This window comes from Cervus elaphus, chromosome 5, assembly GCF_910594005.1.
Source record: "Cervus elaphus chromosome 5, mCerEla1.1, whole genome shotgun sequence".
Classification (NCBI taxonomy): Eukaryota; Metazoa; Chordata; class Mammalia; order Artiodactyla; family Cervidae; genus Cervus; species Cervus elaphus.
This window is the reverse complement of record NC_057819.1, coordinates 83,206,491-83,225,857: the sequence shown is the minus strand read 5'-3', so window position 1 is coordinate 83,225,857 and position 19,367 is coordinate 83,206,491. Positions and strand designations below refer to the sequence as shown.

Sequence of the window (19,367 nt, the reverse complement as noted above, 5' to 3'; positions counted from 1 at the left end):
ATTTTACCTGTAAGGTTATACTTCTTCTGCTAGAAAAAAATTAAAGCATATATAATAAAATATTAACAGTTGTCAGTTCTGGGTGTTAGATTCACAAATGTTTAATGTTAGTTTTTATTTTTATCTGAGATCTCTGAATTTCTCAGAAAAGTGGTGGTAGTTTCCATCTACTTCCCTGTTTAATGGTTTTGGTCACTGACAGAACATCAATTAATGATTCTTATCTCCACGTCACATTGTTTAAGTAACACTACTACATATAAAATAGATAACTAATAAAGACCTACTGTATGGCACAGGGAACTTCTTAATACTCCATAATAACCAAACGGGAAAAGAATCTAAAAAAGAGTAGATACATGAATAACAGATTCACTTTCCTATACAGCCAAAACTAACACAACATTTTAAATCAACTATACTACAATAAAAAAAAAAGTCATGTCAGAGAACAATACATACATTTGTGGAAATTTTCTTTTCTGAAGCTTTTATCTGGAAATTTTACTTTTTGTAGGATCATAATACAACCTCCCCTTTATCTGGTTTTTGATATTTTTCTTAGCACTGAATAGTGAATTGAAGATAAATTAGAAAAATCAGAGTGGGTACAAAGGTTAAGATGGAGAAGGAAATGGAAGCCAACTCCAGTATTATTGCCTGGAGAATCCCATGCACAGAAGAATTTGGTGGGCTACAGTCCATGGGGTCTCAAAGGGTCGGACACAACGGAAGCGACTTAGCACGCACAAAAGTTAAGAAGACCCAATCACACCAATTCTAGCCCAGTGACTTTATAAATCCCCCCAGTTTCAGTTTCACCTAAAAAATGGAGATTTGCTATTGTAGTATCAACTACTCTACCAGATTATTGCGAGAAACACGTGAGAATATAAAACGTATGTTAAAGTAAATAAAATCTAAATTGTTTTATAAATGTAACATATTATCAAAACTTTTGAACTCACTGTTCCTTGAAGCTTAATTTGAATTTAAATTTTTAAAAAAGCATTTGGTTGGGGTTTTTTTTTTCCCTTCTCTAGCAACCTATAGACTTATTTGGTTTCAGCTGTCTATGTACATTTCCAAGTAGGTATCCTAGGAAACTGGGAGATAACACAGCAGTTCCTGACAATCCCTGGCCAGACTAGATTTCCTATTTTAGTCCCTCTAGTTGTGGTGAGCTGGGGCTACTCTTGGTTGCAGTGAGCAGGCGTCTCATTGTGGTGCACAAACTCCAGGGTGCTAGGACTTCAGTAGTTGTGGTGTGTGGGCTCGGTAGCTCCAAAGCATGTGGGATCTTCCCGGACAAGGGATCGAACCCATGGCCCCTGCATTAGCAGGTGGATTCTTAACCACTGGGCCACCACGGAAGCACACTGCCCTCCTCCCCCCAACACCTCCTGGTACCTTCATCTTGTACTTTCAGCCTCAGAAAATAAATTTCTGTCATGCAAGCCCCCCAGTCTGTGGTATTTTGCTATGGCAGCCTGAGAAGACTAATACACTACCTTTAGTTCTCCTATTTTCTACTAAGTGCAAAACTTCCCAGTGTTTTTTACTCCCAGTCTACCTTGAAGTATGAGAAAGATACCTTTCCCTCCTCTTCTCTCAGCTCTTGATTAGCTACTAACTAGACCGTGCACACCAAGAAAGGCAAGAATTTTTCCACTTGATTCACATACATCTATCATCCAGGCTCCTCGCCTGCCAGGCGTTCATAAATATTTGTTGAATAAATTACAGCCCATTCAGTCTTGAAAAGGATCCTTGCTCACGTCTTCTTCTCTCCAATATTTCCAGCCTGTCTCCACGAGCTTCTTCTCCTTTTCACACATTTATAAACCTCCCCATTTAGGACATATCTCACTTGACCCTGCTGCCTTTTCAAATGTCTTGGTTCTCTAGTTTCTTTGCATAAGTGGCTCATTTTTACCAGCCTCATTTAGTGCCATTCAGTCGTCTTCATCCCTTTGTGGTCTGGTATCAGTTCCATCAACTCTAGGGATGAATGAACCCCAGGTAGGGAGGCCTCCTTTTAAACCAGATGCGGTCTTCCTGTCCAGCCCTCGCTTCCCAGACCTCAATGTTCTGATAGGGACATTGCTGATAACCACTTTCTTTTTTATGAATTTATTTTGTTATGGCTGTGCTGGGTCTTTGTTGCTGTGTGGGCTTTTCTCTAGTTGTGGTGAGAGGGGGCACCTCTCTAGATGTGTGAGGGCTTCTCATTGTGTTGGTTTCTCTTGTTGTGGAGCACAAGCTCTAGGATGCATGGGCTCCAGGAGTTGCCACACGTGGGCTCAGTAGTCACAGCTCCCTCTCTACAGCGCAGGCTCAAAAGTTGGCATACTTGGGGTTAGTGACTCTGCAGAACGTGAGATCTTCCCAGATCAGGGATCGAACTAGTACCTCCTGCATTGGCAGGTGGATTCTTTACCACCGAACCACCAGGGAAGCCCACCACTTTCTTATTTTTAGAAATTATTTGGGACTTTTTTTTTTTTTAACTCCACCTCTCAGCTAACAGGATCTTAGTTCCATGACCAGGGATCCAGCCTGGGGCCCTCAGCTGTGAAAGTGCGGAGTCTTAACCACTGGACCACCAGGGAATTCTCAACACTTCCTTTCTTAAATTCTCTGCCTGTGGTTGAGGATATTGTGCTTCTCTACTTCTTATTTCTCACCGCCCACTTTCTCTCTCTCAGCATATTCTAAGGATTAATGCTCTCCTTATTCTTTCCCCACTTACTTTCTTCAAGAGTTTTTTTTCCTAATTCAAATGATCAACTCTTTTGTTGGTGACTTGATAAATGACAGCTGAATTCATTTCATGTCCAAGGCAGAATCTCAAGCCTCAGGTTAGCACTCAGAGCATCCCAAGAGCCCCATCATGTTTCTCTAATAGGAACACATTCCCATTTCCCAAGGTGACAGAAAGCCTTCTATGTTCTCAAACCTTTTGCACCCCTTTCTCCATTCTTAGTTTTAGCAAAAACCTTGGCTCACCTGTCATCAAGAAATTAGAAACCATTGGATGAAAACTCTAATCTTCCCACCAGCAAAGAACAAAGCCCTGCTTTTATTTGCACCTTCAATTTGTCCCTTCTTTCTTTCCATTTACGATGGAGGAAGAGTCTTCTTCCCATGAAAAGCCAAAGCCAACCTCTTCACTATGTTCTATCCCTCTCCTTTTTTTTTTTTTAAACAAGTATTTTATTTATTTATTATTTTTGGCTGCACTGGGTCTTTGTTGCTGCTGGGCCTTTCTCCAGTTGGGGCGAGTGGGGGCGACTCTCTAGTTGTGGTGCATGTGCTTCTCATTATAGTGGCTTCTCTTGTTACACAGCATGGACTCTATGCTGGGTTTAGATATCCTGTGGGATGTGGGATCTTCCCAGACCAGGGATCAAACTCAGGTACCCTGCATTGGCAAGTGGATTTTTAACACTTGGACCACCAGGGAAATCCCTTCTCTCTCCTCTTCTTTTATTCGTAGTACCCACCAAGTTCTTTCCCACCTCAGGGCCTTTGCATGAGCTCTTCCATCTTCTCAAAGCGCTCTTCCTCCTATTCTTTAATTGGTCCATTCGTCTTGCTTTAGATCTCAGTGTAAATGCTACCTCCTCAATGAGGGCTATCTTGACCATTTTACCTAGAATAAACTCGACTTGTTATTACTTATCTCAGTCCCTTGTTTATGTTCTTCATAATATTTGCTTCAATTGAAATTAATTTTTGTTTGTATTCTCAAACTAAATGTAAGATCTATGAGTCTATATACTATTTCCATATATCTTGCTTACCATTATATTAATAGCTCCAGGTCTAATAAGTGACTGACCTGTAGGAGGTGCTCAGTAAATACCTACTGCATAAATATGTGATAATATTGATTTCCAACTTCCTCAGGAGAGGGAATTCAGTGATTGGAGGATAGGAAGGGGAAAGAGAAATTTCACTGTATACCCTTTTGTACTCGATGAACCAGTGAATATATTACCTATTTAAAATGGATTACATTAAAACCTGATAGCTCAGTTGGTAAAGGATCCACCTGCAATGCAGGAGATCCTGGTTTGATTTCTGGGTCGGGAAGATCCACTGGAGAAGGGATAGGCTACCCACTCCAGTATTCTTGGGCTTCCCTTGTGTCTTAGCTGCTAAAGAATCAGTTCACAATGCGGGACATCTGGGTTCGATCCCTGAGTTGGGACAATCTCCTGGAGAAAGGAAATGCTACCCACTCCAGTATTCTGGCCTGGAGAATTCCATGGACTGTATAGTCCACGGGGTCGCAAAGAGTTGGACGTGACTGAAAGACTTTCACTTTCACTTTCAAAATTAGAAAAAAGAAAGATGTTGTTCTAGCCTAGAGATGATGATGGCCTGTACAAGGCTGGTGACAGTGGGATTGAAAAGAAGTAAACATATTTGATATCTAGGATCTCATGATTGCTTGGGTGTGAGGGAGTGAGATATCCATATTAGTATATAAGAATGTTCATCACAGCATTATTTATAATATGAATAATTGGAAACAAATTTCCAATGACAGGGAAATATTTCAGTAAATCATGGCACATTTACTTGGTTAAATGGCATTCTACCTTTTTAAAAAAGAATTTATAACATGGGAAACTGTTCATATGATATTAAGCAGGAAAAAAAAACAACTGAAAAGTATGTGTATGTTGTGATCAAGACCGTGTGTAATCCCCCAAAGCAGGGGTCCAGTGGCTAAGACTCTGTGTTCCCAGTGCAGGGCGCCCAGGTTTGATCCCTGGTCAGGGAACTAGACTGCACACGGCACAACTGACAGTTTGCATACAGCAACTAAAAAGATCCCACGTGCTGCAACTAAGACCCAGTGTAGCCAAATAAGTAAAAAATAAATATTAAAAAAGAAATTTACCAAACTATGTACTATAAAAAATCAAAGAAAATTTAAAAAATCAAAGAAAATAAAGCAAAAAATTAATTTTAAAAATGTTGCTGAGTTGTGAAATTATGAATTTTTTAAAAAGGTCCAGATAATTTCTGGATCATTATCTGAAGCTAAGCCATAATCCCTCTTTCCTGACCTGTTAGAATGAAGTGGTTAAGCAGAAAATCTGCATTTTTTGGCAGTTAAATGTTTCTCTCCTCAAGAATTTGGAGAAGAGTCACTTGCTAAGGCCTGGACATCGAACAATTCTATATTAGCTAGAAAGGCTTTTTAAAAAAAATTATTTTAAAAATAATTGCCTTAAAATTATTTTTAAAATTAAAAACAAAACAGTGGTTAAAACTCTGTGCTTGCAATGTAGGGGCACAGGTTCAATCCCTGATGGGGAATTAAGATCCTGCATGTCCAGGCACAGCCAAAAATTAAAAAAAAAAAAAATTAATCTCAATTATAGAAAAATTAGAAGACTTAGACAAGTAAAAATAAGTCACTCATAATTCCATCATCATAAAAGCCACAACTAACACTTGGGTAGCTATCACTGACTTTTTAAATGGATATATATATTTTTTGACCACAGAATATATGGTCTTGTGATTTAGTCTTTTTACTTAATAATATCTTATTAGATATTATTAGATAGATATAGGACATATAGGACATCAATATTTTAATGTCATTATTTGCATTTACCATAATTTATGCAAACAGTCCCTAAATATGTTGCATATTTAGGTTGTTTCTAATTTTTCACTATGCATGTGTTCCTTTGGGTACTTATCCTGTTTTCACAGGATATTATTACTAGCTGTGGAATTTTGGAATGAAAGGATATATTTAAAGATACTGTCAAATTGATCCACAAAGTTTTCTGCAATTTATATTCCCACCTACAGTTCATGAATATGTGTTTCCACAGGCTTTCACTCTTGCCCTTGTAAGAGTCAGAGATTGGTATCTCACTCAAAGTTATTTTAATTTATAGGTTTTTGATAAGGTGAAACTTTTTTTTGTTTGCTGTTTACATTTGAGAATTACCTGTTCGTATCCCCAACTCACTGACCATAAAGGACCATAAATCCTTGAGGAACTGATTGAATGAAAAAGGCTTAGAATGAGGAAGTAAGAGAAGGAGGTTCTGCAAGGCTGAAGAGAGAAAGATCTTTGAACAAAGATTATAGAAGCAAAAAAAAAAAATTTTTTTTTGCAGGAAACTTTTTTAAAGTCAAAATTTATTTGAAACTCACATAGGAAACACAAAAAAAGTGGACCAACTCTTGTGAAACCTGCTCAGCTATACTTGCTCAGTCCCCTGTTAGCATAACCATCCCAGCAGAAGTCCCAGTCTCAGGGCTTCAAGAAACTAAAAACTAGTCCATGCATATTTCTTTCCAAATATCTGCACACATTTCTCCAGATTACGAGACTCAAGAGATTTTAGAAACACAAAAGTGAAACTGATTAGACTCACATGGTTTGAAGTCAGACTGCATGGGTTTGAGTATCAGATAGGACTCTGATTAGCACTGTGAATTGGAGAGGCATTTAGCCTCCAGTCCTTCTTTTTAAAAAGGACAAAATAATACCTCCCACCTTGTAGGACTGACACAGGAATTTTAATGGGATGATATACATACAATAAGAAGGAAAAAAAAAAAAACTAGTGGACAAACAAGACCAATGTATTTGTATTATTTTTCATAAGCAATGAGTTAAAATTAAGGCTGTTTTTAAAAACTTTTTTATTGTGGTAAAAGTCACATAATATAAAACATGAGACCATCATACAGAGTGAAGTAAGTCAGAAAGAGAAAAACAAATATCGTATATTAACGCATATAGGTTGGATCTAGAAAAATGGTACAGATGAACCTATTTGCAAAGCAGAAATAGAGACAGACATAGAGAACAAACGCATGGATACCAAGTTGGCGGGGCGGAGGGGTGGATTGGGAGATTGGAATTGACCTATGTACACTACTATGCCTGTTTTGCTAAGAGTTCTCTATCAAAAGAAAGCTTTTTGATAGGGTTTTGAAAGAAAAGGACATGAATGAGCAGGAGAGAATGTTATCATTCAACTTCACTATAGAATGAATCATGCTATTCACAATGCAGGCAGCCTCTGGTGGCATAGCAACCTATTCAAATTGTAAGCAGAATACCAAGAAGGAACTATATAAAATCACATCTAAAGTGCTAGCTGCACAATACCTATAGCGTACACAAAACTCCTAAATCTTTTCTTCCAGACCTATCCTTTCATCCTTAAGACTAATATACCTAAATTCAAATATACCTAATACAATACCTAAATACCTAAAAACAATACCTAAATACAAATACCTAAATACAAATATACCTAAATTCACTTCTGTCATTTCAGAGAGTATCCAAAACATACCATTTTTACCACCCAACAGGTTCCCCTCTCTCCAAGTTCCCCATTTTCCTGCAGCTTTGGAGTCTGTAGTGAACTTCCCCTTCTCCTTTTAAGCTCACCTAGTCACCAACTCTTGCTACTTCTTCTCTGACAGAGACGTGTAGATGCATTGTTTCCTTACTTACACGGCCACCCCTTTCATCTGGACCCTTATTACTTCATGCCTGGATTGCTGCAAGTTTCCATCTGGTGAACTACTGCCAAATCAATTTTTATGCAATCTCATGTTAATTGGATCTGTATAGCCTTCTGACCTAGTGTCTGGACCATTATCTGGTCTGGGCTTACATTCTTATTTCAGATTATAGGATGACCCAACTCTTCAAATATTATCCTGTCAGTGATATACAAAAGAGGCAGGAAAGCTAAACATCACTTCAGCTTTATGAATTGTCTTGGTATGCTCCCAGCATCCTCAACTATTTGCCTCCTTGACCTCTTTAGTCCTGATCTTGTTTTGGTGCCTGGCCTCTGACTGCTATTTACATTTTCCTTGTGATACTGAAATGATGTTATATTACTGCCCAGCCATTTCAGTTCTTAATGTCAAGTTTAGCCACCTACTTGACACACAACTTTCAATTCACAACGAATTCTTCAACCTTGTATTCATGGCTCTCTCTCCTTAAACGGAAAGGAAATTTTTACTTTTATCCATGGTGGATCTCTCTTGTTTTTTGTTTTTTTTTTTTTGTTGTTGTTGTTAACCTTTCCAGGGCCACCATGTTGTACAACTCAAAGCAGAATCATTCATACTGTATTCTGTGTTAATGGTTTCTCATACTAGAACACACTACCGTAGTGGGAATTTCTAATAATGTACTTTCACAGCCTTGAGAAATCTCATAGAAATAGCACCTGGAAAAACAGCATATATCAAGAAACTGTGATGACGTATCAACAATGATGAAAAACATTTTTCATGTTTTTCTGAGAATAACAGCCTTCTTACAGACCCCAAGGCCAGACCCAGAAGGGAGTATGACTGGGGTCATAAAAGCATGGACCTTGGAACAGCGGGTCAGCGTTAGGTATGAACACTGCCTACACACTTGCTGACTGTTCCCGAGACTATCCCACAAGGGAACAGCCTGGGGTCAAAACAAGGAGATCTGGACTATGTCAATGTAGTGTCTTGGGAAAGATAGATCGAAGAAAGTTTTGCAGTCTGCAATCAGGAGTAACAGCTGGACTCAGAGTGGACTCTGCACCTCAGTCCAGTAGAGGCTGCAGGTCCCCTGACCCATTGCACCAGATTTCGTGTTCAGCTCTCATTCTTGTTGCTCGCTCCTGGACGTTTAGGGCAACACACTACAATTTATATTTTATGTTGTCTTTTCTTAACCCACTGCAGTGATTTGATCTCTGCAGTTGTGGTGACTAGATGGCCACCTATAGCCAGGGCCCCACCCCAATTTTTACAGCCTGTCCTGGCCAGAAAGGAGAGGTTGAACAGCTCTGGTACTCAGTACCAACTAACACCGTAATTAGTCCAATGTTATCCTCTGTCCTTTCAGTTCTATTAAATGAGGTTTTTTCCCAAGCTCTGGATCCTAGTTCTGCTAACTTGTGACCTGTTTTACCTGATAACATGCCTCAGACCTAGTCCTACAGAGAAGATCTTGCTACTTCAAATTAAAATTCCCTCAAACCAACCTGCCAACTGTTGTCCACCGGCATGTATTTAGAATTCTACTGGTACGCTGGACTAGACCTACAGCAGGGTGTATCAAATCTACTGCCATCTTTATCCCAGCAAAAGGATCTAATTACATCTTTTTTCTTTTTCTAATTACATCTTTTGACCACTTCTCTAGCCTTCCCATCCTGCTGTGTGCCATGCCTAGCAGCATGTCTCATTATGAAAAGATATTTAATATCTTTTAAAATGTGATGCCCCTATCAGAAAAGCAATATTCAGATGTTATCTGATGACAAATGTGAACTCTGTTGTTATAGATACTATACTTTTATTAAGTGAATTGAAGTCACCTTGACTATAAAATCATCAAACTTTTAAAACATGATTTTCTAAACATCTTTACTATAGTGGGTACTTTCTCTTTTACTGACTGACACAAAATATATGCTGGTCATATAATATGAACTGCATCATAACTGAACCACAACAAAGCAAATTTGGAATGGGGAAACTGTAAAAAAGAATTATATCAATGATGATCAAAAGCATCTCTAGCAACTATAATCATAAGTTATATAAGTGAAAGTGAAAATGACAGATTTAATGGATTACCTGCCCAAGTTATTTATTCAAATGCCAAGAGGCAATTTACCATAAAAGTGCATTTTATTTTTCTTATATGAGAGAGAAGTCTCAGGTGTGTTTACTTATATTATCAATTTACACCTCATTAAATTCTGGAAAAAAATTATAAAGCATATTTTGAATTACAATGGCAGAAAAGAAAACACCAATGAATTCTTTTGTTCTTGAAATTTTTATTTCAGTTTAAACAAAAAAACAAATGTTACTTATGTCATCCAGGGATAGGTGGGAGAGTATGATTAGCCTTCATAACTGTTAGCTGGCAAAGTCCAAATAAGAGGTGTAATCTAGGTCCAAGATGCTTATTGTTCCAGGATATATTTACCTTCCAAAGAGATAATGAAAATAAGTCAAAAAGATGATAAACAGATTTACATGAAGTCACATTAGAAAATCTGAGAAAGTGATGCCTAATGCTTTGGGAAATTCTGTGCCCATTTAATACTCAGAAGAATAAATTCTTAAAGATTAGGAGCAGATGGTTCATAAGTATTAGACACAATGATATGCACTTTCATCAGTTTGTTATGATTATTAGGACTCAAGATGTTATTTAAAATCTAGATGTAGGCCCAGACAGTTGGTCATTGCTAACAATGGAAAATGTACATTTCACTAGAGGAAACAAAAATGTGACTGTTAGCATCTTGTCTTAATTTACAATTATTAAGTCCAATTTTAATTTTTACCAAAAAAAAGAAATATAGCAGCAATAGTTACACACCTGAAAAAGACTCCAAATAGAATGTCCCTATTGATGACAGCAACCAAGAAATTCAAATTCAGTCTACAGATTTTATTTCTGATCATGTAACAAACTTTCAGGTATTTCTTTGAGTCTGCCTCTGTTAACAATGTACAACTTGTCAGATAATTACATCACTGATTTCCAAGCTCTCTTTCCACAATATTTTTCCCCTTTAACTAAGGTGTACCTAGAAATAATGAGACAACTTGAATAGCTGTAATGACCTTCATTAATTCTGTCTTACTAATTAGTTGATCTTATCCCAGTGAAGGCTAACGTCAAATTTATCCAACAGCCTTTGATTTCAGAATTACTTATGATAGTAGAATACTGCATCAAATACAGAAATCTTGATCAATAATCTTCTACTTACATCTCATAAACAATTATCTTTCTAAACAAACTATTTACAAATGTAAAATATGCAATATTGTTTAAAATAAATATACAATATATAGTTTCTACATTCTCAGACAGGCTTAAAAATGAGGTAATAAACACTTAACTGATTAAACCTTTTACCATTCTGGAAATGGCTTAGGGAAATAATGAAAAAATTTTTTCTTAGGTCTTTCCATGTTTTCTTTGAATGCTTCTGACTACCTCCTTCTCTATTCTGAAAAATTATGTAAAAAATCCTTAAGCTTTGTTGGATAGTCTGTCATCACCCCAGTTGCTCCCAAATCAAAGGCTCTTTTGTATTCCTGTTCTTCATTTAATACCCAAATGTACACCTGGAAATTAGAAAAATGAGACGTATGAGAAGAAATGTTAAAACAGCAAATTATCTTTATGTTAGCATGCATCCATTACAATCTCAGTACACTTAGAAACAACCTTTTAATAACCTGCAATTTAAAGTTTTTCTGGTAAGTGGTCTGAGGTGACCTCTAAAAATGGTCTGCTATTCACTCAACCCAGAAAACGCCACAAAATCATGTAAATCAAAAGGTTCAAATCGTCACGCTCCCTTTAAGAACACTTGTGAAACTGCCCAGGCCATTAAGGGTATGCATATCTGAAAAACCACCAAGTATTTGAAGGATGTCACTTTACAGAAGCAACATGCGTGCCATTCCATCATTACAATGGTGGAGGTGCTAGGTATGCACAGGCCAAACAGTGGGGCTGGACACTGGGTCGGTGGCCCAAAAAGAGTGCTGAATTTTTACTGCACATGCTCAAAAATGCAGAGTCATGCTGAACTTATAGGCTTAGATGCAGATTCTAGATGTAGATTCTCTGGTCACTGAGCACATCCTGGTGAGCAAGGCTCCCAATGTGTGGGTAGGACTTACAGAGGTCATGGTCAGATCAACCCAAACATGAGCTCTCCCTGCCCCACTGAGATGATCCTTACTGAAAAAGAACAGATGATCATTCCTAAACCAGAAGAGGAGCTTGTACAGAAGAAAAAGATACCCGGGAAAAAACCTGAAGAAACAAATAACTTATGGCCTCAGAATAAATGCTGCAAAAAAAAGAAAGAAAGAAACAAGGAAGGAAGCAGCAACAGCAAATAAAAGCCAAAAACAAAAAACTCTGCAATTTTAAGAAATCATTGAGCCCTTTAAACAAATTCCACTTTGCTCACTAAATATGACTATCCCACCCTCTGGCTTCAGTTCTCCTCACCTACCTATAGGTGAACTCTAGCTACTGAAAAACCAATACCATCTTGCTAACTATAAGGCAGAGCTTAAGGGCTTCATATAGTGAAAGTGAAACTGGAGAAGGAAATGGCAACCCACTCCAGTATTCTTGCCTGGAGAACCCCATTGACAGAGGAGCCTGGTAGGCTACATATATGAGAACCAGTAAAAGTAGCAGGGTTACGACCAAATCAAGTCAGTTAGAAGTTACTGCCCTTTATTTTATTTTATTTTTTTACATACCTATTATTCATTTTATTATCTATGGTCACTTTTGCAATAAAATGACAGAGTTGATAAGTTGTAACAGAGATTGAACGGCCCACAGGTGTGACACTATCATCTGGACTTTAACAGAAAAAGTTTGACCATCACTGCTAATTGCAAGTTCATACCTTTTCTCTGCTCCTAAAACCTCCCACGTACCCTCCAGCACTTTCTCCATGTTCACTGGGAAAATTTAGCACATTTATTTTTTAATTTTTTTTGTTTTTTGACCAAACAACAATATTTACTTTTATTTTATTTATTTATTTTTCCCAATTATTTTTATTAGTTGGAGGCTAATTACTTTACAATATTGTAGTGGGTTACTGCCCTTTCAACTTGTGTTGAACTGGTAAACTATGCTCTTTCTAAAATGCATCATTACAAAAACTTACCTGAATGCCTCGGGCAGTGAGGTGGTCAAACAAAGCTTTTCTCATTAGTAAACTAGAAAAGAAAAGCATAAAAGATTTAGGTACTCCTTAGTCCTAAGGAAGGACTAAAATTAGTCCTCAATTCTAATTCAGTCAGTTTAGAGCTTCTAATCCCTACGGTGGAGAGGTCTGACAGAATGTGGTCCACTGGAGAAGGGAATGGCAAACCACTTCAGTATTCTTGCCTTGAGAACCCCATGAACAGCATGAAAAGGCAAAAAGATAGGACACTGAAAGATGAACTCCCCAGGTCAGTAGGTGCCCACTATGCTACTGGAGATCAGTGGAGAAATAACTCCAGAAAGAATGAAGGGATGCAGCCAAAGCAAAAACAATACCCAGTTGTGGATGGGACTGGTGATAGAAGCAAGGTTCGATGCTGTAAAGAGCAATATTGCATAGGAACCTGGAAAGTTAGGTCCATGAATCAAGGCAAATTGAAAGTGGTCAAACAGGAGATGGCAAGAGTGAACATCAACATTCTAGGAATCAGCAAACTAAAATGGACTGGAATGGGTGAATTTAACTCAAATGACCATTATATCTACTACTGTGGGCAGGAATCCCTTAGAAGAAATGCAGTAGCCATCATGGTCAATAAGAGTCCGAAATGCAGTACTTGGATACAATCTCAAAAATGACAGAATGATCTCTGTTCGTTTCCAAGGCAAACCATTCAATATCACGGTAATTCAAGCCTATACCCTGACCAGTAAAGCTGAAGAAGCTGAAGTTGAACAGTTCTATGAAGACCTACAAGACCTTCTAGAACTAACACCCAAAAAAGATGTCCTTTTCATTAAGGGGACTGGAATGCAAAAGTGGGAAGTCAAGAAACACCTGGAGTAACAGGCAAATTTGGCCTTGGAGTATAGAATGAAGCAGGGCAAAGGCTAATAGAGTTATATCAAGAGAATGCACTGGTCAGAGCAAACACCCTCTTCCAACAGCACAAGAGAAGACTCTACACATGGACATCACCAGATGGTCAACACCAAAATCAGACTGATTATATTCTTTGCAGCGAAAGATGGAGAAGCTCTACATAGTCAGCAAAAACAAGACTGGGAGCTGACCGTGACTCAGATCATGAACTCCTTATTGCCAAATTCAGACTGAAATCGAAGAAAGTGGAGAAAACCACTACACCATTCTGGTATGACCTATATCAAATCCCTTATGACTATACAGTGGAAATGAGAAATAGATTTAAGGGACTCGAACTGACAGACAGAGTGCCTGATGAACTATGGATGGAGGTTCGTGACATTGTACGGGAGACAGGAATCAAGACCATCCCCAAGAAAAAGAAATGCAAAAAAGCAAAATGGCTATCTGAGGAGGCCTTACAAATAGCTGGGAAAAGAAGGGAAACAAAAAGCAAAGGAGAAAAGGAAAGATATTCCCATTTGAATGCAGAGTTCTAAAGAATAGCAAGGAGAGATAAGAAAGCCTTCCTCAGTGATCAGTGCAAAGAAACAGAGGAAAACAATAGAATGGGAAAGACTAGAGATCTCTTCAAGATAACTAGAGATACCAAGGGAACATTTCATGCAAAGATGGGCTCAATAAGGACAGAAATGGTAGGGACATAACAGAAGCAGAAGATATTAAAAAGAGGTGGCAAGAATACACAGAAGAACTGTACAAAAAAGATCTTCACGACCCAGATAATCACGATGGTGTGATCACTCACCTAGAGCCAGACACCCTGGAATCTGAAGTCAAGTGGGCCTTAGGAAGCATCACTACAAACAAAGCTAGTGGATGTGATGGAATTCCAGTTGAGCTATTTCAAATCCTGAAAGATGATGCTGTGAAAGGGCTGCACTCAATATGCCAGCAAATTTGGAGAACTCAGCAGTGAAGACAGGACTGGAACAGGTCAGTTTTCATTCCAATCCTAAAGAAAGGCAATGCCAAAGAATGCTCAAACTACCGCACAATTGCACTCATCTCACACGCTAGTAAAGTAATGCTCAAAATTCTCCAAGCCAGGCTTCAGCAATACATGAACCTTGAACTTCATATGTTTAAGCTGGTTTTAGAAAAGGCAGAGGAACAAGAGATCAAATTGCCAACATCTGCTGGATCATTGAAAAAGCGAGAGAGTTCCAGAAAAACATCTATTTCTGCTTTATTAACTATGCCAAAGCCTTTGACTGTGTGGATCACAATAAACTGTGGAAAATTCTGAAAGAGATGGGAATACCAGACCACCTGACCTGCCTCTTGAGAAACCTGTATGCAGGTCAGGAGGCAACAGTCAGAACTGGACATGGAACAACAGATTGGTTCCAAACAGGAAAAGGAGTACATCAAGGCTGTATACTGTCACCCTTCTTATTTAACTTCTATGCAGAGTACATCATGAGAAACGCTGGGCTGGAGGAAACACAAGCTGGAATCAAGATTGCCGGGAGAAATATCAATAACCTCAGATACGCAGATGACACCACCCTTATGGCAGAAAGTGAAGAAGAACTAAAGAGCCTCTTGATGAAAGTGAAAGAGGAGTGTGAAAAAGTTGGCTTAAAGCTCAATATTCAGAAAACTAAGATCATGGCATCCAGTCCCATCACTTCATGGCAAAGAGATAGGGAAACAATGGAAACAGTGGCTGACTTTATTTTTCTGGGCTCCAAAATCACTGCAGATGGTGACTGCAGCCATGAAATTAAAAGATGCTTACTTCTTGGAAGGAAGGTTATGACCAACCTAGACATCATATTAAAAAGCAGAGACATTACTTTGTCAACAAAGGTCTGTCTAGTCAAGGCTGTGGTTTTTCCAGTAGTCATGTATGGATGTGAGAGTTGGACTATAAAGAAAGCTGAGTGACGAAGAATTGATGCTTTTGAACTGTGGTGCTGGAGAAGACTCTTCAGAGTCCCTTGGACTGCAAAGAGATCCAACCAGTCCATCCTAGGGGAGATCAGTCCTGGGTGTTCACTGGTAGGACTAATTTTGAAGCTGAAACTCCAGTCCTTTGGCCACCTGATGCAGAAAGCTGACTCACTGGAAAAGACTCTGATGCTGGGAAAAATTGAGGGCAGAAGGAGAAGGGGACGACAGAGGATAAGATGGTTGGATGGCGGCACTCAGCGGCGGCCACAGCGCAGACTAGACTTCACTCGCTCGCAGCTCGCTCCGCGCCCTCTGCAACAATGTCTGACAAGCCCGATATGGCGGAGATTGAGAAGTTCGATAAGTCGAAATTGAAGAAAATGGAAACGCAAGAGAAAAACCCACTGCCTTTGAAAGAAACGATTGAACAGGAGAAGCAAGCAGGTGAGTCGTAACGAAGCGTGCTCCGCCAGTATGCACTGTACATTCCACAAGCATTGTCTTCTTATTTTACTTCTTTTAGCTGTTTAACTTTGTAAGATGCAAAGAGATTGGATCGAGTTTAAATGACTGTGCTACCCCTTTTCACATCAAAGAATGGAGAACTACTGACAACGTAGGCCGCGCCTGCCTCTCCCATCTGCCTATGTGGCTGGCAGGGAAGGAAAAGAACTTGCATGTTGGTGAAGGAGGAAGCTGGGTGGGACGACAGTGAAATCTAGAGTAAAAAGCTGGTCCAAGGTGTTCTGTGGGCTGTAAAATGCAGTTTAATCAGAGTGCCATTTTTTTTTGTTGTTCAAATGATTTTAATTATTGGAAGGCACAATTTTTTTAATATGCAAATAAAAAGTTTTAAAACCGGAAAAAAAAAAAAAAGATGGTTGGATGGCATCACCGACTCGATGGACATGAGTTTGAGTAAACTCTGGGAGTTGGTGATGGACAGGGAGGCCTGGCATGCTGCAGTTCTGGGGTTGCAAAGAGTCAGACACAACTGAGCGACTGAACTGAACTGAATTGAACTTAGATTTAATCCCAATGTTTCAGCGATATAAGCAACGGGCGGACTCAAGCAGTAATAGCTGTTGTGGATGCGTTTATATCTTTACTGCTGGATCTCCTTTCTACTCTTTGCTGCCATTCTTCCTGAAGCAGCTCAATGGAGGCTTTCTCACTTTTCCTGCTGGCACCATACTGAGAGTGAGAAAGAACTAGGGAGTCTGTGTTCTTAACTTTCCAAATCAAAATAAGGCAGTGAACTTGGGTCAAATTCTATAATGTCACAATCCATTTACAAAATGAATTAGTCTTTTGCGAGTTATCTTAGAAACGTAATGTTCATTAATTACACAATCTTTTATAAAGAAAAAAAAGGTTTTTTTTCAGTTCCAAGTAACTTAAAAAGTGAACTTTTAGAATACAAGTCACTTGAGCAAGATGGAAGCTTTTTGTACTGAAAAGTTATACATATTATTTCTGTTCTGTTTAGTCTATTAGAATGATTAAGCAGCAGAAATGAAAAATCATATGCATTTAACACCAGCTAAAATGCATCCTTGGGAATTTCCTGGTGGTCCAGTGGTTAGGGGCCATAGGTTCAATCCCTGGTTGGGGAACTAAGATCCTGCAAGCCATGTGGCAGGGCCAAAAAAAAAAAAAGCATCCTTAAAAACTACAAATGACATCAGGAATAAAACAAAAAAAGAATAAACCCTGTGGCACAGAGAAAAGACAAAACTAGCTTTCAAACTCTGAAACAGGAGCTAAGGAAAATAGGTTGTGATTCATGACTATTATTTAAGCATTCAAGGCATTCAAGGTTCCATTTTCTTTTCTTTCTTTCTTTGGCTGTGTTAGGTCTTAGTTATGGCATGTAGGATTTTGTGTGTGTGTGTGTGTGTGTGTGTGTGTGTGTGTACTAAGTACTTTATGAAATTTACCACTCACAGCTCATGTTCACAAATAAGCTTCAAAAATCAAAGGGAAAAAAAAAAAAAATCAAAGGGACTCTGATATTCTTAAAACCCAAAGGCTAGTAGATAAAGGCCCACCTTTCTGATCTTTTCTGCATTTGAAGAAATGAGGATTTTTTTTTTTTTCAGTTGTGAACTCTTAATTGCGGCATGTGGGATCTAGTTCCCTGACCAGACATGAACTCATTCCCTCTGTGTTGCAATGGAGCATGGAGTCTTAGCCACTGGACCATCAGGGAAGTCCCCAAGGTTCCATTTTATTTTTTTTCAAGGTTCCATTTTAAAGCAAAATAGAGGTAGGTTTTACCTAAAATTACACTCAACATGTCTTAGAATTTAAGGAATTTTCTCTGAGGTAGATGTCCACTGTACAGGTGGGGCTTCCACTCTGCTGTTAAGTCTCAGTGTAGATTTTCCTTAGATATGTGCCATTAGTCAATGTACACTCTTACATATGTTTTACACGTATGTTTTACTGCTTTACATGCTTCTTTTCACCATGTTTTTGTCTGCAGGCTAGTGGAAACAGTGAGTAAGTGGCAGGGGATGGGTATATATCCCAGGTCTGCTACTGACACGCCAAGCAAATCATTTAACTTTGGTTAGCCAAGTGCTCAGTTTTCTCCTGAGTTTGACGAGATTATCTCCCAATTCCTCTTAAGGTTTTGTGACTAGTAATTAAGCTAGTTCTAAATGATTCATACACATCCATTTGTATAGTTGATGTTCAACTCATCATTGTTACAAATTACACGTAGAAAGTCTGCTCTAGATTATAAGCATCATATTTAAGAGTTAAAACAATAATCTGTATATCAAGAAACTAAAATTCTTACATATCAGAAAGCCAGATGAGAAACTTCTGACTTCTGGACATGGTGTGTGGTTCTTTCAGCCTGAGGGAAAATAAAATTTAAATTAGAATCACAGGAATATAGCAGTGTGATAAAACAAGCTCAAGGGAAAAATCATTGCCTTGATTGTACTTGGTATATGCCTCAGTTCAGTTCAGTTCAGTGGCTTAGTCGTGTCTGACTCTGCGACCCCATGGACTGCGGCACTCCAGGCTTCCCTGTCCATCATCAACTCCCGGAGTTTACTCAAACTCATGTCCATCGAGCTGGTGATGCCATCCAACCATCTCATCCTCTGTCGTCCCCTTCTCTTCCCGGCTTCAATCTTTCCCAGCATCAGGGTCTTTTCCAATGAGTCAGCTCTTCACATCAGGTGGCCCAAGGACTGGAGTTTCAGCTTCAACATCAGTCCTTCCAATGAACACTCAGGACTGATCTCCTTTAGGATGGACTGGTTGATCTCCTTGCAGTCCAAGGGACTCTCAAGAGTCTTCTCCAACACCACAGTTCAAAAGCATCAATTCTTCTGCGCTCAGCTTTCTTTATAGTCCAACTCTCACATCCATACATGACCACTGGAAAAACCATAGCCTTGACTAGACAGACCTTTGTTGACAAAGTAATGTCTCTGCTTTTTAATATACTGTCTAGGTTGGTCATAACTTTTCTTCTAAGGAGCGTCTTTTAATTTCATGGCTGCATCTGAGTTAAAGTCACCCATTCCAGTCCATTTTAGTTCAATGAGTCCTAAAATGTCGACGTTCACTCTTGCCATCTCCTGTTTGACCACTTCCAATTTGCCTTGATTCATGGACCTAACATTCCAGGTTCCTATGCAATATTGCTTTTTACAGCATCAGACCTTGCTTCCATCACCAGTCACATCCACAACTGGGTGTTGTTTTTGCTTTGGC

General features: G+C 38.8%; 2 protein-coding genes across 5 annotated transcripts in view; one reads left to right on the top strand and one right to left on the bottom strand.

Annotated features, from left to right (window-relative positions):
- Positions 1-9,834: 9,834 nt before the first annotated feature.
- Positions 9,835-19,367, bottom strand: part of GDPD1 (glycerophosphodiester phosphodiesterase domain containing 1) — a 52,777-nt gene continuing 43,244 nt past the window's right edge. Inside the window, exons 8-11 of one of the 4 annotated variants that reach the window (XR_006341162.1) lie at positions 18,436-18,495; positions 12,741-12,792; positions 10,933-11,160; positions 9,835-10,003 (exon numbers count right to left, since the gene is read on the bottom strand). Coding sequence is in view for 2 of the 4 variants with exons in the window: in XM_043902831.1 (XP_043758766.1) it covers positions 11,038-11,160; positions 12,741-12,792; positions 18,436-18,495 (235 nt within the window). In the remaining 2 variants the exon portion in view is untranslated. Of the gene's footprint in view, positions 11,161-12,740; positions 12,793-18,435; positions 18,496-19,367 lie in introns of all 4 variants that reach the window. The other 3 variants (XR_006341161.1, XM_043902832.1, XM_043902831.1) reach the window with 3 other exon arrangements.
- LOC122694291 (thymosin beta-4-like) lies at positions 15,879-16,486 on the top strand. Its single transcript, XM_043902833.1, has one exon. It carries the CDS (start codon positions 15,947-15,949, stop codon positions 16,079-16,081), a length of 135 nt encoding a protein of 44 aa, XP_043758768.1. The 5' UTR covers positions 15,879-15,946; the 3' UTR covers positions 16,082-16,486.

Coding starts and splice junctions, on each gene's coding strand:
- LOC122694291 (XM_043902833.1), top strand. CDS start 15,947: ATGTCTGACAAGCCCGATATGGCGGAGATTGAGAAGTTCGATAAGTCG.